The 26,603-nt window shown below is 37.3% G+C and overlaps 3 protein-coding genes across 3 annotated transcripts; 2 read left to right on the forward strand and 1 right to left on the reverse strand.

Annotated features, from left to right (window-relative positions):
• Positions 1-5,415: 5,415 nt before the first annotated feature.
• On the reverse strand, positions 5,416-6,579 carry LOC105047496 (enoyl-CoA delta isomerase 2, peroxisomal). The gene has a single exon (XM_010926434.3). It carries the CDS (start codon positions 6,403-6,405, stop codon positions 5,662-5,664), a length of 744 nt encoding a protein of 247 aa, XP_010924736.1. The 5' UTR covers positions 6,406-6,579; the 3' UTR covers positions 5,416-5,661.
• A 1,465-nt stretch (positions 6,580-8,044) lies between these two features.
• Positions 8,045-13,816, forward strand: LOC105047495 (uncharacterized). Its single transcript, XM_010926433.4, has 2 exons — positions 8,045-8,617; positions 13,231-13,816. The coding sequence occupies exons 1-2, from the start codon at positions 8,166-8,168 to the stop codon at positions 13,445-13,447; spliced, it is 669 nt and encodes a 222-aa protein (XP_010924735.1). The 5' UTR covers positions 8,045-8,165; the 3' UTR covers positions 13,448-13,816.
• A 7,095-nt stretch (positions 13,817-20,911) lies between these two features.
• Positions 20,912-24,222, forward strand: LOC105047493 (pathogen-related protein). Its single transcript, XM_010926432.4, has 3 exons — positions 20,912-21,148; positions 21,244-21,675; positions 23,892-24,222. Exons 1-3 carry the CDS (start codon positions 20,999-21,001, stop codon positions 24,069-24,071), a joined length of 762 nt encoding a protein of 253 aa, XP_010924734.2. The 5' UTR covers positions 20,912-20,998; the 3' UTR covers positions 24,072-24,222.
• The last annotated feature ends 2,381 nt before the right edge of the window (positions 24,223-26,603 follow it).

The following is a 26,603-nucleotide window of genomic DNA, read 5'->3' on the forward strand; positions in this document are numbered from 1 at the left end:
TTAAAGATACATTTGGTTTGCGTCCAGGATCAAAATGAATTAAAATTAAAATTAAAATAATCATATCTTTTTTCCATACATGTGAATCATGACCGACAATCCAAATTAAAATGGATTTTGAATACTATAAAAAAATAGAGATTAAATTTCAGAGGATTTTGGACATTTCTATTCTTTTTAGAGATCAGAATAGGAATAAAACTTCCTTCAATAAAATGATCAGAATGAGAGTCACTCGTTCTCATTCTCATTCTCAGCCTAAAGTCCAACTCTCTTAAGTAGATATGCCCCGAAGACATTGGCCGAAGGTTATGGATGTAAGCTACCCCTGATAACTAGGATAAGACGTAGGGTTTTATCTTTCATGCTATAGAAAGATTCACCTTCCGATAAATCCACCATTGGACCATTGATCGACTTATGTGGTGAGTTATCCAATGGTGGATTCGTGCCAAGGAGAATCCTTCTTTTTTGTGAAAGATACATCCTCATCGCTGGAATAACAAAGATGCATTCTTGTCGCTAGAATAACAAATTCAGTTTAAGAGCCAACTAAAATTATTTCTAAAATAGAATAACAATTGAGTTATTTGATCTCCTTCTACTATTAAAGATACTGAAAATTGCCCTCCCTCTAGGTCTGTTATGTGTGGAAAATCTAGTTGTGCATTGAATAGTAGAGATTGGGATGATAATGGATCAGGCATAAATCATATAAGTCATTACCTCTATCTATCCTGTATTTATCTCGGGACAAGACAGGGCGGGTAGAGTCTCGAGCTGGGAGTAGAACGGATGGAGTTAGATGGAGCAGATTGGATGAATCGGGTTTGATGAAACTATAATTTATTTTTTTATTTTACACACGATCAATTTTTTTGCCACAAAGAGGTAGGGCTAAGACCAGATCAGATAGTAATCGAATATTAGTATTATCTATATTTATATTTATTTTATTTGACGAATACAAATGTAAATATGGATGCTAGTCGAATGAAAAAATTTATATCTACACTTATTTCAAATAGATATAGATAGGGGTGAGCATGATCTGGTTTGGACCGATTTCATGCTCAAATCTAAGCAGAACCAACCCTAAACAGTTTGACATTTCTAGAAACCAAACCAGACTAATGGAAGATTAAAACCAAATCAAACCAACATAATTTAAATGGTCTGATTTGGTTTGATTTACCGATTTATATTATTATTATTATTTTTTTTTTATAATTCATGAAGACTTATTTTCTTTTCACATGAGAGTACTACCAAGAGAATTTATCAAGTAAAATGATTTAAATTGACATAAGATATTATCACTCAATAAAATAAAATTCTTAAATAAATACCATCATTAAGAATTAAGATAAAAATCTCTAATATATTATAAAAAAATAAACAATTCAGTAAGTAAATCATTTAGGGTTTAAGCCTAATCGACACAAAATCAAATTGATAAACAACACCATAAATCCAAAACTATTTTTTAATACATTAATACTCCAACATAAATAACACTCTAATCAAATGATATCGTTTTACTAAAGTCAGTCCGATTTGATTTGAGAATGATTTTATTTATTGACAAATCTGAACCACTTTGAATCTGTTTTTTATATGTCAAAAATCAACCAAATCAAATCAAATAAAATTTTAAACCAAACCTTTAGTTCGGTTTCACTAGTTTGATTAGTTTAGGTTTGATTTTTGCTCACCCCTAGATATAGATACAAATCATATACTAAAGTTATGGATATAAAAATGGTATAAGTCAGATAACTAAATTTTTAACCACAAAATCAAAGGTATTATTAAGTGGATGATAAATCAATTTAATAATATATTAATATTTATATTTATTTCATTTAAAAGTTTATAAATGCTATATAAAATTAAATAAGATGATAAATATAATTGAATATGTGGATAAGACAAGGATAGTTGTCTATCCATATCCATATTCGTTTCTTTAATAGATATAGATATAAATATGAATATCAGTCGAATGTTTAAATTTTTATTCATATTTAGATAGTTTCAAATATAAATTGGATCTGAATGGATATATCAAATCCACTTTCACCTTTATAAGGAGGGGATTTATGAAATATTATATTTATCCAAGTCAGGTTCCAAATAGGTTTTACCATTATCCTTATCTATTGTGAATCTACTGTAAGTTGGATAAAACATATCATATTGAGATGGGTCAAATCTTATACTTGATGAGGTAGAGTAAATTGCCATTCTTAAATAGAGATTATAAATAAGAAGCCATATCTATTGTATTCTTAATAGAAATAAGATTATATCTTTTTGCTCCCAAACTTTATATAAATTAAAAATATTATATTAATATAATATTAATATATTATAATATAATATTAGATCATAATAATTTACTATATTAATATAATATTAATATGTATGTATTACTATTATATTAATATAATATTAATATTTTAATATTACAAATTTATTAATATCAATATAAATATAATATTAAATATTATATTAACATAATACTAATATGTTATAACTATTATAATATTTATTAATATAAATCTTATATTATATTAATATAAATATTATATTATATTAATATGAATATTAGGATAACATTAATATAATATTATATTAATATTTATAAGGATAATATTTAAATAATATTTTTAAGAATTTGTATACTCTACAATCATATATTTGCAAAATCATCATCATTTTTTATTTACAATCTTAAAAAGATATTTTTGAAAAGAAAAAAAGGCCATCAATTTCTATTCTTTGAAAAGTTTTAAAATCCACCACCTTCATGGATTTTCACTTTTCATGAAATGTAGGAAGTATCTTTCCATGAGAAATTTTTTTTTCATTTTCTCTGCTCTTAAAACTCCAACCAAATAAGAGAATTTTTCTCTACTTCTCAATAATTGCCACTTCTCCCTGTCACTTCCCGCGAATCAAATGAGTCCTTAGCTATTCGGTAGAAAAAATTATGGATACATTTGGTTTGCATCCAGAATCGAAATGAATTGAAATAGAAATTAAAATGGTCATATCTCTTGGTGCATTTGATTCATGATCGCAATTAAAATTAAAATTAACTTTGAATATTAGGAAAGAGTAGAAATTAGATTTTAGGGGTTCGGATATTCTTATTCCCCCTTGAAACCAAAATATGAATGAAACTTCTCTCAATCAAGTGATTGGAATAAGAATTATTCTTATTTTCATTCTAGAGCCTAACTCCTCCTAACCAAATAGGCCTTGAAGAGATTGGGTAGAGGTTGTGGATACAAGCTATCCCTAACAATTAGGATAGGGCATGAGATTGTATCTTTCATACTAAAGAAGGATTCACCTTCCTGTGAATCCACCATTGGACTATTGGTCGACCGCCAACCTATGTGGTGGGTTATCTAAATGTGGATTCATGCCGAGGAAGGTGAATCCTTCTTTCTATAAAAGATACATCCTCGCTGCTAGAATAACAAGTTCAAGTTAAGAGCTAACCCCCACCCCCCCCCCCCCCCTCCCCACAAAAAAAAAAGTAGCTAACTAAAATTATTTCTAAAACAGAAGGATAAATGAGTTCTTTGGTCTCCTTCCATTATTAAAAATGCTGAAAATTGGCCCCACTCCAAGTCTATTATGCATGGATAATCTAATTGTGCATCCAATAGTAGAGATTGGGATGGCAATGGATCAAGCATAGGTTATGTAAGTCATTACCCATATCCATCCTGTATTTGTCTTGAGATGGGATAGGGTGAGTAGAGCCTTGAGTAGGGAGTAGGATGGATGGAGTTAGATGGAGCAAGTTGGATGAAACTATAAAAAATTTTTTTTTTTTTTGGCATACAAATCTTTTTTTTTTTTGCCTCAAGGATGTAGGGCTAAGATTGAATCGAATACCGATTGGATATTAATAGTATCTATATCTATATTTATTTTATTTGATGAATACAAATATAGATACAGATGTGAGTCAAATGAAAAAATTCATATCCATATTTATTTTAAACATATATGGATACAAATCAGATACTAAAAATATAGATATAAATACGACATAAGTTGGATATTTTAATTTTATAACCACAAAATCAAAGATATTATTAAATAGATAAAAAATCAAGTTAATAGTATATTAATATTTATATTTATTTTATTTAAAAATTCATGAATATTATATAAAATTAATAGAATGATAAATAAAATCGGATATTCGGATATGAATGATGTAGTTATCTATCCATATCTATATTTATCTTTTTAACGAATATAGATATGGATACAAATATCAGTCGGATGCTCAAATTTCTATCTATATCCAGATAATTTTGAAAATAAAAATAGGTATGAATGGATATATCCAATCAACTTTCACCTCTACAAAGAGTGGATTTGTGAAGAGGTTATATTTATCCGTCCAAAGTGGGCTTTACCATTTTTTGTATCTATTTCTGCAGTAAGTTGGGTAAAACCTGTTCTATTGAAATGGGCAGAATCTTGTATCCGATAAGGTAGAATAAATTGTCACCTTTAAAATGGAGATCATAAATAAAAAGCCAATCCTCTTAAGTTGGAATCCAATAAACACCTTGTGTTGTATCTCAAGCATTTTTAATTGGCAGAATGATAGTCATGTATCAAATCCGCCCTTCTTGTGCACTATTCATGTTAAATGCTAGTATATTACAAATGCCCTTGATTACAAGGTCATCAAAGAATTTGTAATATACTTTTACCCAAAAAAAAAGGAATTTGTTATAGAGAAGGCACCTCTCCGCTCCTTTTAATCATGCTTTACGAAGAAGCTACTCCGAGCAAACTCTAGATATAAAATGGTGTTCATCATCTGAGAAACCCCTCCCCCTAATTACCCCAAGATCAATTTTGATGACAGAACGAAGGATAGAAGAGAAAGAGGTGGAGCGGTGTTTATCATCAGGGCCCCGAACTTTGACTTCATTGTCGTGGGAGGCTGCCACTTCTTCGAGGTCACGATTCCAGATGGAGCCACCGATACTACGAGCAAATTGCATTATCCTTGAGAGGGATCCAACTATGGTTATTGGATGGGCGTCAAGACCGCGTCTCCAGGGAGTCCCATCCACTTTTCAAGGATGTTTAAGCTATGATTAGAAGACTTGAAGACTTCCAGTCGGCCTCTGTCTACTGTGAGCTGAACGGTACAACTGACCGGATAACTTTGTAAAAGAGCATACCGGAGATGCCAGATGGAAGACTCATGCTGTCCTTCCATCCCAATATTGGGATATTTTATTTTTTGATTTTATTGGATGCATCCATTCTGAAATTGTATGATCCATTCAACCAGGGAAAAAAAGCGCTACTCCTCTTGGCCGGGTCACGAACAGGGAGGACCAAACATAATGTAGACATTCGACAGAATCAAACTGATATTTAACCATAGAAATAACATTAAGAAACAAAGATAGATTAAAGATAATAAAACAGTAAATAACGTTTTGCGTCACTTGTTTAGAGATATCGGCGTTATCCATGCCCAATCATTTCCCATCCAACAAAAATCAAAGAGGTTCGCAGTCTTTATTTCACTTTGCCCGCTCAATCGAGTGGTTCCCCCAAACACAAGACCGCATCCATCATCTTTACGATCCGAGTCGCAGGATTTCAGAGCTTCGGGGCGACGATCTTCATCTTTTCCTCGTCGCCCTCCTCCGTGAGCCCCACCGCGCTACAGAGCTTCTGGAACGTCCCCATCCGGATCGACGCGTAAACACTTCCGTTCCATTTCCTCGCCGCCAGCTCCTCCCCCATCCTCACCGCCGCCTCCATCGTCTCGGCGGCGTTGCCGTGCACCCAATCGACGAGTCCCTTCTCCTTCGCCTCCGTCGCCGGAATCTTCGCCGCCCGCAGCACCACATCCCGCAGCGCCCTCGGATCCCCGATCTTGGCCCGCATCAGCGCCATGAAGTAAGGGGGGAACGGCAGGCCGATGTCGAGCTCGCTCATATATAAAAACCCACGATCGCCCCTCATCGCGACGTAGTCATGGCAGATCGCCAGCATAAACCCCGCGGCGGCGGCGTGACCGGTCACGGCGGCGATCGTCGGCATCGGGAGGGACATCATGTCCGCCACGATCGGTCTGAAGAGGGCAACGAGGGAGCCGAGCCGCTCGCGGGCGGCGGAAGGGGATCCGGCAGAGTTGGCCCAGGCGAGGTCGAAACCGTTGGAGAAGAAACGGCCCTCGGCGGCGGTGACGAGGGCGGCACCGCGGATGGCGGCCGACTCGACGCGGACCCGGGCGAGGGTGGATCGGATGGCGGCGATGAGATCGTGGCCGAGGCGATGCTCGCCGTCGCCGGTGAGGGTAAGGACAAAGACGCGGCCGCGCTTGTCGAGGGAGCACATCGTTTTTGGTATCGTTTCCGTGTGTAGTGGGTAAAGCTGATAGTTTCTATAGCATTCGTTTGGGTAAGAGAGGATATGGTCTGTACATAGGAGCGTATAGAAATTTCTATACGGGAGTGAGATCTTCCGTCCACGTTCGCTTGCTGAGCGATCGCGTCCGGTTGCGCACTGGTGTCCCGCCAAACGGACAAAGCGACGGACGAGATTGCCGGGTCTCTTCTGGAACGTGGGAGGTCGCGGGAATTGAACGGATCCGCTGCAAGTTGAATTGGAGGATTGATTTAGTAGGAACGAAATATATCGCCACGTAGTCAGATGTGTCATTGCGTTTTTTTTATTTGTGCCGCGTTGAACAAGAATAGCTTATGTGAGCGATGGGTACTTTGTAGTCTTTTACCGCTATTAGACTCATATATCGGGTTGGCACCGAGTCAACTTACGGCACCTACTTCTAATCTGTGTGGAATCTGTGGATGAGCACGGTTGGTGAGTCTAAGGCAAGGAAGGTACCACGTCAAAACACGCCGTCTGATTTATGAACTTTGTATTATCTTTATTTGGATGAAATCTGCATCACTATTCTCTCGTAGGAAGATTCGTTCCCATCAAAGGATGTCGATATTTTGAGAACGAAAGAAAAGGATATTTATCTGTGACCATATGCTCTGACATAGAAATAGAAGCGGACGTGAATAAAAATAGAAATGTTGATGGTAAAATATATGGGTTTTTTATTTTATTAAATATAATAATAATAATAATAATAATAATAATAATAATATCAAATATATTTTTTGTTTGATTTTTTAATTTATTTTTTTGAAAAAAAATCAAGAAATAGAAGCCATGCTGAACAAGTTTTAGGTTTTCTTATGAATACATCAATCGATGTACATGCGCATGGAGCTGGCAAAATTTGTCTGAAGTAGCTGACAAATTCTGTTTGCACGAATCACGAAACTCAAAATCAGGAAAAAACATATCATATACAGCTAATGCCAAACCGTTAAGCAAAATAAAATGTGATTCACGCGGTGCAGTGTAGATCGGCCATTGGACGTCCATCATGCCATGTTTATGAGAAATACAAGTAATTGTTTCAATGTGGAGCCTTGCTTTGATATTAGAATCATCGCATCTTTTCTCTGGCTTGTAGATCCCATCCACATCATTGTAGATATTATAATCGTGCTCATACTCCAACCATTCCCAACATCGATCACATCGATCGTACTCCACCAACATCATCCATAAAAGCCCATTACTCTTCCCATCATGTTCTACATACACACCCAGATATTTTCCCGTTGCAATGATTTTTCTCTTTCTCCCCTGTTAAACTTCCCATCCTGCAAAAGAAACAATTCCAACCCCCAAGCATTTCCCTTCCACATCCACTCACCTCTCCATTCTAGCCAAGCAGCCCCTACTTCCCTTTCCACACCCTTTTTTGTTTATGTGGTACATTTCCACACTCTTTAAAATAGCAGAATAATGAGTTATTCCTTCCTTTAAATATAATTTATTCCACACATCCTTTTGGGTTCCTTCGTCATCTGTCAAAATTTCCCTTCTTCCAAATTAGAGCATAATGGTCAATCCTTGCAACCTTCAGCCAAAAGTTCAATTAAAACCCCTTCTCTCTGCTTGTTCTCCAGCCTTTATTCCTATGGCGTTACGGCTAATCCGATAGACGAGCTCCAAAGCGGACCGCACCGAAACGTTAAATAAAGGGCGAGAAAAAAATCGTCGCGATACGAATGCAGTGTGATACGATGACGGAGAGTGAGGCACGCGGCGGAGCGGAGCAGCCACCTCATCCTCCGTGGCCGACGACGCCGGCGACACGTGCGCCACTGCCTACGCCCGAGGCCGCCAGCGCCGTTGTCGTGACAGCGAGCTCCGCTGAGACCGAGGCTTGTGGAGAGGACGCATCGGTGGGAGCGGGGAAGGTGATGGTGGTGGAGCGTCGGCCGGCGGAGGGGAACGGGGAGGCGGGCGCGTGTGTCGTCATTGAAGTTGGGCGCAGCGGCGGAGGCGCGGACGACGACGGGGATTGGGAAGCGGAAAAGGTGTGTAGGATCTGCCATTTGAGTCCGGATCGGGCGGAGGATGTCGCGGAGCTGATCCAGCTTGGGTGCGGGTGCAAGGGTGAGCTCGAGATCGCTCACCGGCACTGCGCCGAGGCGTGGTTTAAGGTTAAGGGTAACAGGTATTGCTGATTAAGTTCCTGTCTATTCCTTAGAACTCAGATTTCATAGTTGTTTAATGCTGGAATGTTGATTGCTTGGGTCTATGCTTGACTTAATTTACTGATGTGATCTCTTCAATGTCGACTTTTCCGAGTTTAAGCTCGATCTGAAGGGGTTTGTGGTGATTTCTACAAGAACCAATTTAAGGAGATTTGCTGATGTTTAAGAGTAGTGAAATAAATCGAAACCCTAGATTCATGTTAAAGTTGATAGCTTGTTGTTTTTGAGGTGTCGGTGGCCTAAGCTATCGGTGTTAACCTTCTTTCTTAGCCTTTATCTTTGACTTCGTTTCAACTAATCCATTCTGTGCCTGTCTCTCTGCTATTTACCTTGTCAAAGCATCTTTGTTATTCTTCTATAAGGCATCCATTTTTTATGTCCTCATTGACTTTCTGATTCTTTGTCTATCGTGTGAGACATGCACGATTTGTAGTCGTAAAGAAACATGCCAATCAAAGAAATAAGGAGAGTGGGTAAGAGATAGTCAACAGAATTACTTCGTTTCTTCCAATGATAAGCTCTGGAGTTAATTGCAGAAACATCTGCACCCAAAAAAGAGAACAAGAAAAAAAATCGGATAAGCATTACATGTGACAAAATCACAGTTATGTTACTCGGAGGACATACATATATAATTTTGCAAATGATTGCATGAAGCAAGAGCTAGAAGGTAGAATTATTCTAATTACTGGAATGAGGAAACATATTTTTGTTAGTGTCAGCTGAGTAAACTACGCCGACAGGCTAGAAGGAATAATTTATCAATCAAGGGGTTGGAATGTAATTTCTTGATTGATATAAATTATAAGCATTCCCCACATCTAGCTGTTATTTTCATTCTGCTTTTTGGAAAAACCAAAGATGATGGAAGCTCTACAGGAAGTAAAACTTTTATATGCCGATGAAATCTCCATAGTAGTGTCCATGATTGTCGATCGGACTTTGATGCATTAGAGCCTTAAGTTGCTAACTCTCATGTGTGCTCTGATTTTTTGGTTTCTAACTTCATTTTTTTCTTGTTGATGTTAGAGTTACCTCAACATCTTCATCTCTTCCCTATACCTTTTATTTATGCGCTTCTTTTGATGCTTAAGTTTCATTGCATATAATATTTTTGACATTTGCCTATTAAACAAAACCATCATGGCATGTTTGAACTTTTTAATTGGAACTTTTTAAGCCTTTCTTGTCTTTCCTTTATTTATTACATGAGCATTCACAACCCTATTTTATTCATCAATTGCAGCTAATGGTATAGTTATGAGTTATCATTTAGCTGCATTTCATGCAGTTCCCCTCACCCTTTTGCTTGTTTGGATGTATGCGGTCCCATATCTTTGTGCTTACTTGCTAACACTAATTTATCACCAGCTTCTTTTGTACTCTAATTTGATTTGTATTTTATCTACACGAAATACACTATGGACCCCCCTCTCCCCTCAACTCCATCTTGATCACTATGAAAATTGAGGTTTTAAATCCTGTGGTAACAGGGTGTCTCGGTGAGACCTCGTCCTGTCCGGCGGCTGTCTCCCTTTACTATCCCTAAACCATCCATCTCTCTCTCTTCTTCTTGCTTTCCTTTTTTCTTGTTCCTTCCTTCATTTCCTTTTTTTTTTCTTTCCTTCCTTTCTTCTTTCTTTTCCCTTCTTTCTTTCTTTCTTTTTTTCTTCCCTTTTTTTTTTCTTTTCTTCCTTTAGGAATAAGACAACAGCCAGGATGCCCCCCATCTCGTTGAGATTTAGAAAAAATGGGCATCCAGCTGGGACTTATAATCGCAATAAAAATGTTTTAAGTTTTAGGCTGATAGTAACTATGGCATTATCCATGCAGCTGTCTGAATTTTACCAAGTGATTTACATTGAAATAAAGAGTATACCCTTTTAAACTCATAAAACTAGAAATGATTAACCAGAGACTGGGTCTGTGCAATGGCTCACTGTTGCCATTTTGCATGAAAACATAGGCATATACAATGCTTGATGTTTAACACTTTTTCATTGAAAAATTGATGAAGTTCTTTTTGAATCAGTGTAAGTGTGATTTCATTCTTTCCTGCAAATGAATTACACCAGATAAAATATTGGTGCAACATTAGATGATTGTGTTAGGAAGAAGTTGTAGATTTGTGAAAGTGATCTGCCTACTGTCTAGTCCTAATAAACTTATGAATGTTTGAAAGGTGTTTTAGTGATTGTATTATTCCTTAACAGTTAATGTGCTTGATTTTCTATAGTTAATCATGCCTCTTAAATTCTGTTATGGAAGTTTAACCTGCTATTAAGTGAAATGTTGTCTTTGAATCTTCATATTTGCATTTGTAATTATATTGCAAGGTGTGTAGTAAAGCAAAACTACAGGTTAGTTTTTCAACTAATTTGGTGGACCATATATGCCTCAAGGTTGTCATTTATCTAGATAATTTTGTAATGCTATGTGATGTGCCCAAAGAGAAAACAGGGGTGAAAGCGCTCCTTGCAAGACAAGATTTTGTTAGTTGTATTTTAGAATGGTGAATATTGGACTTCTACTCTAGCAGGATAAACTTTTCGTGGGTATTAAGGATGACTTTTTATGTTGGCTTGCTATTTGATACTTGTTAGTGGCTTTCAATAAATTATATTGGCTGCTCAGTAAGCCTTCTCTACTCTTCATCTAATTCAAGTTAGGGTTTTGACATGAAGTTATGGAATGTTGGCATACTGTTCAGTACTATTGATGTTGTCTCATCGTCGTCATCATCATTATTATCATAATTTTTGGTTCATATCATGATAATGCGCAAAAACTTTAAAAAATGATTCTTTGGACAGTATCAAGGAAGAATGGTATAACAAATGTTTTAAGATGTATGGGGCAGTGATGTTCAGCGTAAAGAATGGAGAGATCTTCAGTCTTGCAGTAATGCATCTATTTTTATCTTTTGAATATTTTCTCCCTCTTATAGAGGACAAATGGTTCAAGATTTCCGACTACTTATTTAAACAAATTATTAGTCTGAACATGTTGATCAGTAGCTTCGCTAAGGGTAGCATTACTTTTTATCTGAAATTAATCTTATATTAGGTGATCTTCAGTAGTTCATTATAACTATATTTATGAAGAGAATGATGATAGAGAGGGCTTGTGCGATGTGCTTGAAGGTCCTTTATGGATTGCAAGTTTGCAAGTTTGTTTGAAATGTTGTCGAATATACACTTAATATAATGGAGAGTTATTTTACAGATTTAACGACATCGCACAGTTGATTTGCCACAAGTAAGCATGGTAACCTATATATGAAGGCATTTTGTATTTACTAAATTTTATTAAGGATCCATCCCCCAATGGCATTGTGAACATTTTTTTGCCATTCATTTTATGCCAAAGGCCATATTTTTTCCATCATAATGAGTTTCAGTGCGTTGCTACACAACTTCCATGCTTTTGTTCTAGCTTTCTCAAATTTCTGCTGTACCGGTCTTGGACCTTTCACCCAGAAACAGGCCCCTTAGTAGGAGGTACTCTCTGAATTGGTTGCCTCTGACCGAATCATCTCAGCCAGCCAATTTATCTCTGTGGATATTGTCCATGTTCTTGCATGTAACTTTATTAAGATGATCGTTGTATAGATAAGAATGTTCCAAATTTTTGGGGCTAAAACTGGGCCTAACGGTATTGGAATTGACTAGAAATAGATGTTAGAGCTGCATCAAAGTGGGTTTAGATTTCAGGTAGTGGGCAATTGACTAATATGGCACAAACGTTTTTGGCAAAAATCTGAGATAAGGCTTTAGCACAGTGAAGGATCAGATTTCTGTTGAATGGTCAGGAACATGAAAGGATGACTTGAAGGACAAGAAAGAAGAACAAAAAGGAAGTTCCGCTGAAGGATCCAACTTGCATAACTTAGAGATGAAGCCAACCTAGATAGTTGACATAATGAGGCAAGTCTTGTTGGTTAACATTTTTGGCCCTCAAATTGAGGTTTGCTTAGTTTTTCTTTCTTTCTTTATTTTCTGTTTTTTTTTAAAAGCTAAAGTCCTACTTCATATGTCAGTTTCAACCCATCCTATACTTGATCTTAGCCTTATCATGTAGGCATTGTCTCACTGGTATTGGATCACCTTATGGATCCATTGAGGTTTGAGAACTTTTCTTACTACCATCAATACATCATTTACCTTTTGTCAATTGGTTCTGAATTCCTGATTAATATGACTTTTGTAAAGAGACTAATATGGTTAGTGAATTTAAAGATTGGCTGGTGGGAGGGAGACCTGCTTTTCGCATGACTCGGGACCCAGCATGGAAGCAACTTGTTAAATTATCTTGTATGTGTAAAGAATCGAGATGAACAATGAAAGGCTAGCTGTGGTAATAAGATAAATGATCCAGTCTTTTGAAGAATGGAGTATAAACCTGAAAGCCAGATTGAAAATCCAGCCAGATTTTAGCACAGTTTAAGATGTTTAGCTTGTTAACGTTGATTAAACTTTTTCTCATATCTTGTCTGAGTATCTTGTTAAAGTAAATGCTAACCATATCTCAGATGGCATTAAACTGAATAAATCTGCTTCTGATTATGATGAAGGTACTGTGAAATCTGTGGTGCAATTGCTAAAAACATCACCGGCGAGGAAGACAGCAGATTCATGGAGGAGTGGCATGACAGGAGGGTGTTGAGCAGCAGCAGAGACTCCTCTGGGAGGGGTGGTTGTTGGAGGCGTCAACCCTTCTGTAATTTCTTAATGGCTTGCCTAGTAATAGCATTCATACTTCCATGGTTTTTCCGTGTAAATATGTTCTGAAACATGGCACCTGCTCCACGATTCCTTGGTCACGGAGAATCAGAACTTGACAGTGTCTCTCATGCTTGCCTTTCAAGGGTGGAAAGATGGTTGGGATTATATGTACAAGTCATCAGTGAAATTGTTTTGCAGACTGGCTTATGTGCGGTGCCTCTGGAGCGCCTGCACTTCAAAATCTCTTTGGTCTTAGCACTCAGTTACACGATGGCAGGCAAATTGGATAGATCCACTCAGTTTTTTCCTTTGGTATTTTGGAGATTTGTGAGTTGATTGTCTTTGGTTTCCTGGTTGTCCCTTTTTGGATATAAGTGATCTACAAAACACTTAGATTTGAGTAAATATTGATAGAGTAAGTCTTTTGATTACTTATGCTTGGTGTCCTTTTTTATTAAATTTTTGAGCGACCTTATAACTTGAACATCAAAACGTATTATGTGATCAGGTGTACTACATTTTTGTATATTATAGTACGAACTCCATAGACTGGCTTCTATGTAGTAATTCTGTGTATTATCTCCTGAGATGTGTATGCATGCGAACAGGATGCCTCGATGATGGTTCAAGCGGGACGTACTACGGCGTACAAGGCTTCGGAATAACAGCCGTTAGTGAAATCATGCTTTGATTTTTTTTTTTTTCCAACTCGGGGGACTCGAGAGTGGATAAACTCCCAGGTCACTATGGGTATGGAGGTCTTTCTGTCTATCTGAGAGCAGTAATGGCAGATCTTTATTGTTTTTTTTGGGAACGAGCTATCAAGGCTATTTGATATTGGATGGATCTGGAAGGTCGAAGTACACTCACAAGTGAGTCTCTTTCTTTGAGAGGTTGCATGGACACGGCTTCCAACCAGGTCTCTCCTGAGAGCGAGATGCATGCACATTCAGGTTATCTGTTCGGTTTGTAGCAGGGAGGAAGAAACTGTTGAGCATTTTCTTTTTCATCGTCCGAGGGCGGTACAGATATGGCATATGGTCGAGCTGTATAGATTTTTTCCTCAGGAGGTGATTATGGTCCAGGAGTTTTTGGAGCAGTTGAGGCAGACTGCTGGCTCCGGAGCACTAAGATCGGTTGGCATTCAGGCGGTCTATATCAGTAAATCTAAATCTGACTTACTAGGAATATTTTAGTGTTTGAAGTCAAAAGATGTCCGACAAAATTTATTTTGGAGAAAGCTCTAGCTTTGACTGCTGATGTGATTGATGTGGTTTCGAGACTCTCAGAGATTTGGGACTTTCCAATCTGCTCAAGTAGCAACCCATGATGAATTCATCATCTGGGAGCTCTCTTCTCCGAGATTTTTTAAGGTCAACTTTGACAGCAGTGTTAAAGATAGGAGTGGTGGGGTTGGCTTCATTATCCGTGATTTCATATCCACACTCGTTGCGGTTGGGGGTGTTCATCTCTTTGATCCATTCATTCTTTCTGCGGAGCTCCAAGCTGAATGATTTAGGATTATCTATGTGCGTCGCATTCGTTGTGCTGATCATCTGTCTATTGAGAATGACTTTGCCACCGTAGTATCTTGGCTTTAGCGATATTTGCGTGGAGATGCTAGTCACTCTTTACTGCATGACATAGCATTCATGTTGTCGGTACGTATTGATTTTATTATTAGACATATTTTTTATGAGGTGAATACTGCAACAGACTGAATAGTTATTTTTATTGTGGAGTATTCTGGATCATGTCTTTAGATTGATCTATATGAGATGCTTATTTTTTTTAGAGATAATTTGTTTTTTGATTTTCTCCTATGTATTCATCTTAAGAGTTAAATGTTTTATTTTTATCAAAGAAGAGGAGGAGGGGGAGGGAGGGAGTGAGAGAGAGAGAGAGAGAGAGAGAGAGAGAGGAGTGTTTGCAGATATCTCACGCTTGTACGAAAAATATCCCAAGGATGGACAAATGGGATCCAAACAGCAATCGCAAGTTGCAACACCATCCCCACCACCCCCCCTCCGGTTGAAGGATAAGCGCATTTGCCACCCGCCTTCCTCTTTGCTTCTCAGCTCCTTTAAATCTTGTACGCCATATAGGTTTGAGGTTATTAATTTGTCATCCTTTTTCGCTTTTGGATGGCATTAATCCAACCCATCACTGCCCTCTGAGCCCGAATGGGATACATAAATGAGAAATTCTTTGTGAACCAAGATGATTTAAAAAATTCGATATAAAATATATTACTTTATATGATTAGTACATATAATCATCAATTTTTAATATATATTTAATATTTATAATTTTATTTTTTTATTTAAAAATTTTATACGATGAAAATATTTTATTTTTTAAAAAAAATTATGATATCTTATAACATATTATGATTTCTTATATATAGGATATCATAATATGGTTCAAAAAATTATAACTCCTATACATATTATGACATTCTATGTTAAATTATAACTTTACATGCAGTATATCATAATATGATCTTGGATATCATAATATAGCTCTGGATATCATAATATGGAAGGGGTGTTTTTATCTAACTACTTTCCAACGTGCATTTAATGTATGCAATTTTATTTTTTTATTTGAAAAAATTGAATGACGAAAATATTCCAATATTTTGAAAGAAATTATGATATTCTGTACATATTATGATATCCTGCGTTACATTATGATATCCCGTAGACAAAAATTATGACTTTCTGGATACAGGATATCATAATATGGACACAGGATGTCACAATTTTTTCAAAAAATAGAGATATTTTTGTTATTCAAAATTTTAAACGAAAAAATAAAGCTACATGCATTAAATGTGTTATAGCAAGCACAAATACAGGACACACACAGATTCGTACAATCACACAAAATAAAGAAGAGAAGGAAAAACAAATACAAGATTTACGTGGTTCGGCTGAAAAGCCTACGTCCACGGGCAAGACACGAGAGAAAAATTTCACTATGATGAAAAGAGAGATACAATCACTTAAGAACTCTCCAAACCCTAGCCGCAATTTGATTTCCCAAACCTCTCACAAAACTGCCGAGATTGGCAGAAAATACAATATTTATATTGGTCCATATCGTGGGGGGCGTTGCCCCCCACACCCCCCAATGAGGTCAATGGTGGGCTTCGGGCATGGGCTGATAAGCCCATGCCCTTCGCTACCACCACAGACCTCCTAAAATATTTTATTCAGATCGCAACGCGGGCTTTTCAGATTGGATCATAATTTGAGTCCAAAAAAGATATCCAAAATTCAAGCCACATTAACAAAATGCACATTGAAAAGTAGTGATTATGTAAACTAATCGGACAAAACGGTGTACTCCACATCAAAATTTTTACACTGCCCGTCGTGCATAAAAAATTTTCTTACGTAAATTAAAGGTAGCCGTGAAAGAAGACTTTAATATAAGAGAAATATTTTGTGCACCGTGTGCGGTGCAATAAAATTGATGTGGAGTTTACTGTACTATCTCAATAGATCACTTAGTTTTCGCTTTCCAACGCTCATTAAATGTCTGTAGTTTCACATTTTGGTTTGAAATTTTGAATGTCGAAAATATTTTTCTGTTTTGAAAAAATTATGACATCTCGTGATCTGTTATAACATCTCGTGGCCTGTAATGACACCTTGGAAGTATATTATGACTTTTTGAAAATAGAAAGTTATAAAGAAAAAAAATATTTTTATTATTAAAATTTTTAAAATAGATGAATATTTTTATCATTTAAAATTTTAAACTAAAAAAAAGTAGAAGAGGCACGTGTAACTCAATTCGCGTAACAGACATATTTAATTTGCGTGAGAAAGTATGGCTATGTGGTCCGAGGGAAGGGGCGATGCACCATATTGCACCGCATGTGGTGCACAAAGAATCACTCGTAATATAAATCGCATTAAAGTCAGGAAATTAATGCTTTCAGGCCGTCTAAGTATAGAGTTGATTATTGGCTGGGCTGGGCCGGGTTCGGATCAGGCTCATTCCAGATTACTGCACAAATTTCCAAGCCCAGGCCCGGCCTACAAGCCTCCTTTTTAAGCCCAAGCCCGCTGCATACCATGATTCGGGTTTCTAGGCCAAGCCTCGAGCTTCGCTAAAGACTTTATTATTATTATTATTTTTTAAATGCTTTGTTGGAGTGGTGGGCGACGGCTGATGGCGCGGTGGCCTGGTGAGGTGGTGGTGGTTGTTGCCAGATTGAGGCAAGCAGGAGGCAGGGAAGAGGAGTTAAGGAGGCGGGGAAGAGGCAAGGAGGAGATGAGGAGAAACCACGAAGGCACCGCCCCCTCCATCCCTAAGTTCCCAATCGCGATGAAAAAAGTCAGCTACTATAGATTAAGATGTAAGGGATGGGATAGAGAATTAATAATGGAAATCATTAAGGATACTTAAGATAATAGATAATATATTTGTTGCGGTCAATCCCCTCGTCGACTGGTCGTCGGAAACGAGCACCTACAAAAGAAAGTCCGCACTGATCGGAGGCGGCTCCGACGGAGACCCTCCGACGGTCAAGTCAGAGAGGTGACTGGGCAACAGTGAAATGAAGACAGAGAACTCAATCGAGAGAGAGAGAGAGAGGAGCGAGCCTGTGGATTCAAAGTCGAGAAGTGGAGGGGGGGATCTCTTGCACTGTTGCCTTCCCCGATTTATATAGTGGAGCACGGTATGGCGCCGTCATTAATGGCGCGGATAATTGAGGAATTGTCAACTCACTGTAGACTGTCAGAGTCGCCGTAAAAGTGTCATGTCGCCGTGGGACTGTCAAATCACTAGGGTTGACAATGCCCTAGGTGGGACAATGTCCCTAGGTGGCAGTGCCGCATGTTGCTGTCAGAACTGACAAGCTCTGGCGGCTGTACGGCGATCGGAGTAGTCGACCGACCCTAGGTCGGTGGCCAGCTGAGTGGCGTCGGGTGGAGATTCGGGGCCCTCTGTTGGTCGGCGAGCCTTACGTGAGTCGGCCATCAGACTTTCAGATCCAGTCGGTCGAGAAAAGTATGCCCGACCGACACATCCTCAGTCGGTCGTGGGCCGTTAAATGGCCGGTGATGGCATCCGCCGGTCGGTCGCTCCGGCTGTCGGTCGGTCCCTCCGGCCGTCAGTCGGTCGGTCGGTCCCTCCGCCTGTCGGTCGGTCGGTCGATCGGTCCCTCCGGCCGTCAGTCGGTCGGTCGGTCCCTCCGCCTGTCGGTCGGTCGGTCGGTGGGTATTTTCTAATAATATTTATTAATTTAATATTTATATAATTGGGTTCAGGTTGGATTGATGTAGATTCGAGTCTGACCTGTTTAAATGACGTGCTTGAGTTATAAACTTGATCCGGCCCGTTGGACTGAAAACTCAAATCCATGCCCGTTACCAAACGTGCCTGGCTCGGGCGTACGGGCGGCCCAGATAATGAGGTGGTTTAGTCGAATGAACCGCACGCGTACCCACCTGTACGTCTTCCACGTGTCCTTTAGCAGTTTTCGGTCAAAAGACTAATCACATCTCAGCTCTGACAAGTCTCCCGAGCCGAGGAACATTAATATTATATTATTTACCAAAAAAAAAAAAAGCCCTTTGCCCTTATTTTCTACAGTTGTGGATTTGGAAGCATTCTTACAACTTGATGATAATGCTGTCCGGAGAAATTATTGCATGGACCAGGACAAATCTCGAACCATACGTGCGGTGGGTGACGCGCGACAGGAAATTGGTGAAATACAGGACTAATGTGGCGTGTTATCCACCGTGGGATTTGGCATGATCAATTGGATCTGATCCAATTAATAATTAAGCTACCGTAAGGATGCCGCCGCAGTTGCAGACTTTCACAACACCTCTTCGTAAATTCTGAAATATATATATATTTTTGACGTAAATGAGTTAGTGAAGATCGAACTCAGGAGGTTTTTTTTCACTGATGGAACGTAGATAAGTACAATATTTTAGATCTATTATAATTTAGAGGAGTAAGAAGCAATCAATTTCACAGTTCAGATTACTTCTTTCATATTAGATACAGAATTCATGCAGTTTTTAAATACGGAGTTCATACAGATTTAAAAACAGAGTTTCAGCTTCAGATTTGGCGAGGCATTTCAGGTCTCTGTTTGCGGGTTTATTTTGTGTTGTAACTTGCTGGGTTGTTCTTTCAGTTGATGTCACCCTATATTGCTCAAGAATTTGATAATGTCCAACTGGTCTCATACCTCGTTCGATCTACCCGTGAGTGACCCCACCTGAGTTCTGCCCAGAAGCTCCCTCATACGGTCGCTGATTGGCTGATCAGCAGAAGCAGGTTCTGGAAAGAGATGTTTGGTCCAAAGAGTGTAGAGCCTTGCAATTTGAATGACTACGGGTTTTGGTAGGAATGCATGATATTGAAAGCATCTGTTGTTCCTCTCTTTCCACAGAGTCCGTAATCCGGTTGCCAATAGAATGTCAAGATGCTGTTGCAAAGAGTTTATGGGTTCTTCAAATCTCCATGAGCACCATAAACTGTTTTGGTTCTGGGGGAGGTCTTTTAGGTGAAGATTTTCCGTGACAGTTGACCATACCTGTCGTGAAAAGGGACATTGGAGAAGGAGATGGTCCACTATTTCCGAGGCTAAATCACAAAGTGAGTAGATATTTTTTCCTTGCCACCCACGCTTGGCAAGGTTTGATTTTGTTAGGAAGGATTTGGTCATGAAAACTGAGGTAGATATAGTATTTAATTTTCTCCGGAACTCTGATTCCCTACACAATCTTACGGAACATTGGTCTCACGCCACTGTCCATTAGGAAGAAATAGCATTGTTTTGATGAAAATTTCTTATCTGGAAACCATTTCCATTCAGGGCTATCAGATCCCTGTGATAAATCAAGTGTGGTTAGCTCCTATTTCAGTTGTTGGAACCCTGGATAGGTGTTCAGATGAAGTGAGAAGGGCCAATAGTTGTTGTTCATGATCTGAAAAAATGCCTCAGCTACTGTGATGTTCTTTTTGGGTGTGATGAAGAACAAACTTGGATATTTTTCTTTCAACACCTGATTTACTTCCCAAAATAGCTGCAACCTGATCCCTGTCTGTGTTTGTCCGTAATCCCTAGTCCTAATACCGTTGACTTTTCGAAGTTGATTTTTAAACCTATCGGCAGCTCGTAGGAGTATAGGATAAATTTTAGAGAAACAATATTTTGCCTGCCCACTCCACTGAATATGAGAGCATCATCTGCAAATTGGAGGCTATGAAAGACCCCAGTGGTTTCTTGTCTTGCCAATTCCTTCTACCAAGTGTAAATTCTGAAATATTAAATCATACGAAAATAACACTAGGATCCTTTGGTGGTCCAAGTTTCCAATTGCTTCTCTGCGGAAGAGATAATTTGATTAGCCTCCCTGTCCAAATAGCATTAAAATATCCTTTGTTGTCACGTGCATTTTGGATTTGGAAGCATTCTCACGTCTTGATCATGGCCGGCCGCAAAGGTCCTGGCAGGGTTGCAGACTTTCAAAGCACCGGTTCTTAAATTCCGAATCAAATCATTTGAACATAACAATAAAAAAGTTCCTCTGTAGTCCAAGTTTCCAGTTGCTCCTCTGGGCACCCGTGGTGGGCATGGATATGGAGGAAGCTTCAAAGGAGAAAGCAGTGGGGGACAAGTACAGGTCTTATTTAGGGGGCGAAGGAGATGACACCCACTGGAGACATGGATCTCCTCCAACCTATGATCTCGTCAACAAGCTCTTCGAAGAAGGAAGGACAAAGGTAAAACGCCCATCAAATCAAATCTCCTTTCCACCGTTCTACTCTTAATTGCTTTTTCTTTGGATCTTATTAATCAAGACTACTCTTTTTCGTAGATATGGCCAAAAGGATCACTGGAAGAGACGGTGCAGAACGCCATCAAAACGTGGGAGATGGAGTTGTCTCATAAGACCCGGTTGGAAGACCTCAAGACCATCAACCCAGATAAATTCAAGTTCGCAGTGAATGGAAGGCAGGCGTTATCGGGGGAGGAGACGCTGAAGCTGGGGACTTACAACGCACTGCTGCAGAGTTCCCTGCCGGAAGATTTGCAGTACTACAAGGCTGGTTCGGAGACCTTCGAGTCGTCGCACGAGTTGTTCCGGACGACGTTCCCTCGTGGGTTCGCGTGGGAGGTGATGGAAGTGTACTCGGGCCCTCCGGTGATCGCGTTCAAGTACAGGCACTGGGGGTACATGGAGGGGCCCTACAAAGGTCATGCACCAACTGGGGGAAAGGTGGAGTTCTATGGAACGGCTATCCTCAAGGTATCCTGCTCACGACGTCTTATCCTTGGCCGTTTTTGATCTCTACAACTAATTTCGTCTGATTTTGTATTAAAAAAAAAAAAAAAAAAACTAACTTTGCCTGGTTGTTATAAAATATTACGTAAGGACCATCAAAGTCATGGCGCCATTTGGACATTGTAATGATTGATATAAAATATATTATCTTGAGAAATAAAAAATTATATTAAAGAAGAGCGGTACTACTTATAAGTCTGATTTTATTGACTATTAATACTGATATTCATATGCTCATACTGATTGCATATTAAGCTCGTTGAGTATATCACAAAATCTATGTTATAATATAGATATGACTATGACATTTTAATGTGGCATTTTCCTTCATATTAATCAGCATTACTTGCCAATAATATTAATATTATTAATATTGTTGCATATTAAGCTTAATTTGATCTTATATCATATTATTTACAATAAATTTTTGATATTAACATTCTATGGATAGAGTAAAATAATATATTATTATAACATTATGAGATTATGATCCAATTTATGTATAATAAGAAAAAGAAAAAATTGTATTTTGGGGATATTTAAATGCAAATAAAGCAAAGTCATTAATGATTTAACTTTCATTTTTAAGTAAGACTATGATTATAAAAATGTAATGTTGATAATATATTTAAGCCCATACATCAAAATATGTAAATTTATATTGACCGGGATATTAAGGGATGAGAATTTCTTCGTGCCATATTGATGAGCATTAATGATTGAGATCTAGCTTAACCCCCCCAAAGAAATTAAATTGAGATCTAGGCAATGATGCATGTCTTGGCTATAGACCTACTTGTTTTATAGCCAAGGATTATTGACAAAAAGTTGGACATTTGATGCCATTGCTTTTAAGCTCTTTTAGAGAGCATGAATTATAAAGATAATAGCCAATGGCCATTGGCTCAAGTAGTTAGCATCTTTCTCTTGAAGGCTTAACCTTAAAGAAAGTGCAGGGTTCAAATCCTAATGGTATTTTCAGAAACAATTCATTTAGTCATCTAGACTTTGTTTACGAAAACCATTCCATGTTTTGCTAAAGAACTTTGCTAATGATCTGAGTTGCTTATGTGTAGCTCAGGTTCAGCTTCCTTTGGGCATGGACCAATTAGAAATTAAGCTGAACTTAAATAGTTTTTGGAGTTCGGCCCAATTTTTTTGTCAAGCCTAGCTCGAACATGAAAGAGTGGCATGGTTCAAAGAAAAGCCTGAGTTGGCTCGGCAAAAGCATGGCTTCGAGCTTATAGGAGCCGAATTAAATAACCAAAGTCAAGTTTGACTTGAGTCGGAGTTGAGTTCAAGTAGTTCAGATTTGCAACTAGAGCCCAAGCAATTTAGACGCAACTCGGCTCCACTTGGCTGGTTAGTAGAGCTGATCATGGGCTAAATCTCGGGCCTAAATTATATTAATTTTTAGTAGGATGTTGGTCCAGATCTATTTAAAATTTGATATTTTCTATGCTTAAACTTAGCCCATGATTAACTTTAGTGGTTAGGTTAAGTTGGCGGTTAACCTTTCCTTTGTCTATGGAAAGTTTGGATTTGGTCCTGCTAGTGCTGGATTTTCGAAGTGGTGCTAGGAGCGTTTGTGACTTAAGTGGACGCTTGGGTGCCTCGTGCTGCTACCCATCAATGCCGTGTCATCTTCACGCATCCAAAAGAATCCTCACTATTCCAGATTCCCCGACCCCATATCTGTCCACTTGTATCTCTCAAGAATGAAAACAAAAATATCTTATATGAAACCCATAACAGCCATAGACTTCTAGGATCAGATATCTTGTTTTTTTCCTTGGGTCAGGTGATCTTCTTTTCTAGAAGGCTTAATTGCAAAAGAAACAGGACATGGCAAGGGCCCAAGGGCTCCATGATGGACTCTTACAAACTCTCAAAGAATAGTAACAATGATCCTATTCTCAAATTACAATCGCCATGAGTTCTCTAAATGTTTATCATGGATGTGTTTTGGTGGTGAAAGTTGAGTTTTGATACTACCAACCCAGAATATTATCCTCAATTTGAAAGATTTGGTTTTCCTAATGGAAAATTTACATTTTTTTTATATTATTCCTACATAATCTAAAACAATCCTCCATCAAAAGAGACGTTTTCAATTAGTCTTGTTGCATTTCAGTTTCTTGCATTATATTATGTTATTGCTCCAATCATAAACTGTTCAGGTAGATGAGCAATTGAGGGCAGAAGAGGTGGAGATCTACTATGATCCAGCAGAATTGTTCGGAGGTCTTCTCAAGGGTCCGTTGCTCGCCACCTCTGGTGAGATTACTGCTGCTGATTCTTCCACCGGCGGCACAACTGCAACCTCTCGAGCGTGCCCTTTTTTCAAGGGGGGGGAATAAGAGGTCAAATGTTCATCCAAAAAAAAATAAAAGGTCGGGGTGCAGCCTCCAATAAAGTGGTACCTTCTCACGTATGGTTATGCATATGAGTTGTAATAAATATTGGACATATCATCTTGTTGTACCATCGATGATGTTGTGATCCTGTATATGTATCTCTGTCTTATTGTATTGGATAATTTTGTTGGAGGGGAGCGAGTGAAGTGAGTGGAGCATAGCGCAACAAGCGATGTTATAACTTGAACATCCAAAGGCATTTTAATTAAAATATGATCACATCTACTGAGATTGTTGCCTCCTTTAAAGAGCCTGCGCTACCACCAATAAATAATTTTCTTCTAGCTGAATTTCCTGTGGCCGGACTACTGCGATACATATTATTCCCTGCTGAATTTCATGTGCCTAGATTAATGTGATACGTATTATTCCTCATAGTAGCTTTTGTTTAACACCATATTGATAAAAATTTTGTTCTTCATATAAAAATCTCTACCATGTTAATTCTGCATATTATAGTACAAACTGCATATTAACTGCCATTTCAGTTCTTAGTTTAATTTATTGAGAGATGCAAGAAGTGTACCAAGGAAAATATTTCATATTAGATAAATGATATAAAAATGACAGACATTTTTTGGTGCAAGTCATAGAATAAGCTCATTTTTCTTTTGCATTTGCCTTGCAACGTTGAATCCAAAATATAAAGGGGTTTTTTACATGTATATTCTCCCAAACATTCATATTTGCATAAATATTCTTTCAAAATTGATATTTACGTATATACCCTTATAAAATATATTTTTTTTGCATATGCACCCATATCATCTAACACTGTTAAAAATTAACGGTTTAAAATTTAAATGACTAAAATATCTTTATGGATAGATGTGCAAAAAGAAAAATTTATAAGGATATATATGCAAATAGTAATTTTATGAGTATATTCACGTAAATTTGAATATTTAGAAGGATATACACGCAAAAAATTCTTAGCATAAATACACCTCTCTGAGTTTATTAATTCTTTCCTTATTCTAATAGAGAAAAATTAACATAAATAATTAAAATAATAAATTTACTTAATTTATTAATTTATATAGATAAAATAATTTTTTTACCAAATAATAGATCAAAATTATTTTATTTAAAAAATAAACAGATCATAACCATCTATATTTCCTCTAATGTATAATAATATGCTTCTAAGAAAAGTATCTAAACCTGATATTAGATGCATAGCTTATACATTTGCATAGAACGGATATAGTTGTGGATTTCAGCATTACATAATAATAAAATTTATAATCTTATTATATTTTATTTTAAAAAATTTTATCAAAAAATCTTTGTAAAGTGCATGAAGTATATCATGTTGTTATAAAATGAACATGATCATCCCATCTTGCATAAAAATAAAATATAATATAGTATTCTAATATATAAAATATTATATAATATTATCATCGTGTTGTTATATTATGTACTATTTACTACATTATAGGGTAAGAGGGTTTGCATCCATTTAGATGAAATAAATAAAAATTAAATTAAAATTTTTTGCGTGTATATCCTTCTAAATATTTAAATTTGCATGAATAACCTTACGACATTGCTATTTGTATATATATCCTTATAATTTTTTTTTTTGTATATCTACTCATAAAGATATTTTGGTTATTGAAATTTTAAACTATTAATTTTTTAATGATGTTAAATGATGTAGGTACATATGTAAAAAAAAAGAGAGAAGGATATACGTGTAAAATAAGTATTTTATGAAGATATACATATAAATATTAATTTTGAAAAGATATTTATGTAAATTTAAATATTTAGGAGATATATATGTAAAAAAATTTAATATAAAATTCTGTTGAGATAAAGAGGGGAAAGATCAGAGAAAGCTCCTGGTTGACTCTTTTAGTTAACTCTAATGCTAACTCAGCTCCCTCTCGAAAGATTGGCACATTTGCCATCCGTCTCCCTCAGCTCCTTTAAACCTTGTACGATATATTGGCTGGGGTTACTAATTTGCATCCTTTTTAGGTTTGGATGTTATTAATTCGGAGTTAGACCTGCAATGATTCCAGCCCATCACTGCCATGCCAACCTTCTTCTGAGACCGAACGGGATGCATTAAGATGGCCATAAGAGAAGGCCGTAATAGAAACGACATTAAATTCAGAAAATTAATGCTTTCGGGTCGTTTCCATGATTCAAGAGAAACTGATAGTATGAGGAACACTCCCTGTGCCTGGTTAGGGATAATACGTCAGCTTACAATATTAATATTGAGAGAGATAGTAAAATAGATGACGGAACCTATATCTATTTTTCTAAGGATTCATTTGATTTAATTAATTTGATATAGAAAAATAAATCTAACATCAAATTATCATATTTAGTACAAAAAATGGATATGAGAGATAGCAAAATAAACGGTGATTCCATGTCCATTTTTTTCGAGAAAAAAAATAAAATAAATACAATCAGAATGATGGTACTTATTTTTTTACGATAATCACCGAGTGA

The sequence above is a fragment of the Elaeis guineensis genome, chromosome 6 (genome assembly GCF_000442705.2).
Source record: "Elaeis guineensis isolate ETL-2024a chromosome 6, EG11, whole genome shotgun sequence".
NCBI lineage: Eukaryota > Viridiplantae > Streptophyta > Magnoliopsida > Arecales > Arecaceae > Elaeis > Elaeis guineensis.

Bases quoted from the DNA above. Each gene is read 5' to 3' on its own strand.
- LOC105047496 (XM_010926434.3), bottom strand. From the start codon at position 6,405: ATGTGCTCCCTCGACAAGCGCGGCCGCGTCTTTGTCCTTACCCTCACC.
- LOC105047495 (XM_010926433.4), top strand. From the start codon at position 8,166: ATGCAGTGTGATACGATGACGGAGAGTGAGGCACGCGGCGGAGCGGAG. The intron at 8,618-13,230 runs GTATTGCTGATT...ATTATGATGAAG, and splicing joins TTTAAGGTTAAGGGTAACAG to GTACTGTGAAATCTGTGGTG.
- LOC105047493 (XM_010926432.4), top strand. From the start codon at position 20,999: ATGGATATGGAGGAAGCTTCAAAGGAGAAAGCAGTGGGGGACAAGTAC. The intron at 21,149-21,243 runs GTAAAACGCCCA...TCTTTTTCGTAG, and splicing joins TCGAAGAAGGAAGGACAAAG to ATATGGCCAAAAGGATCACT. The intron at 21,676-23,891 runs GTATCCTGCTCA...TAAACTGTTCAG, and splicing joins ATGGAACGGCTATCCTCAAG to GTAGATGAGCAATTGAGGGC.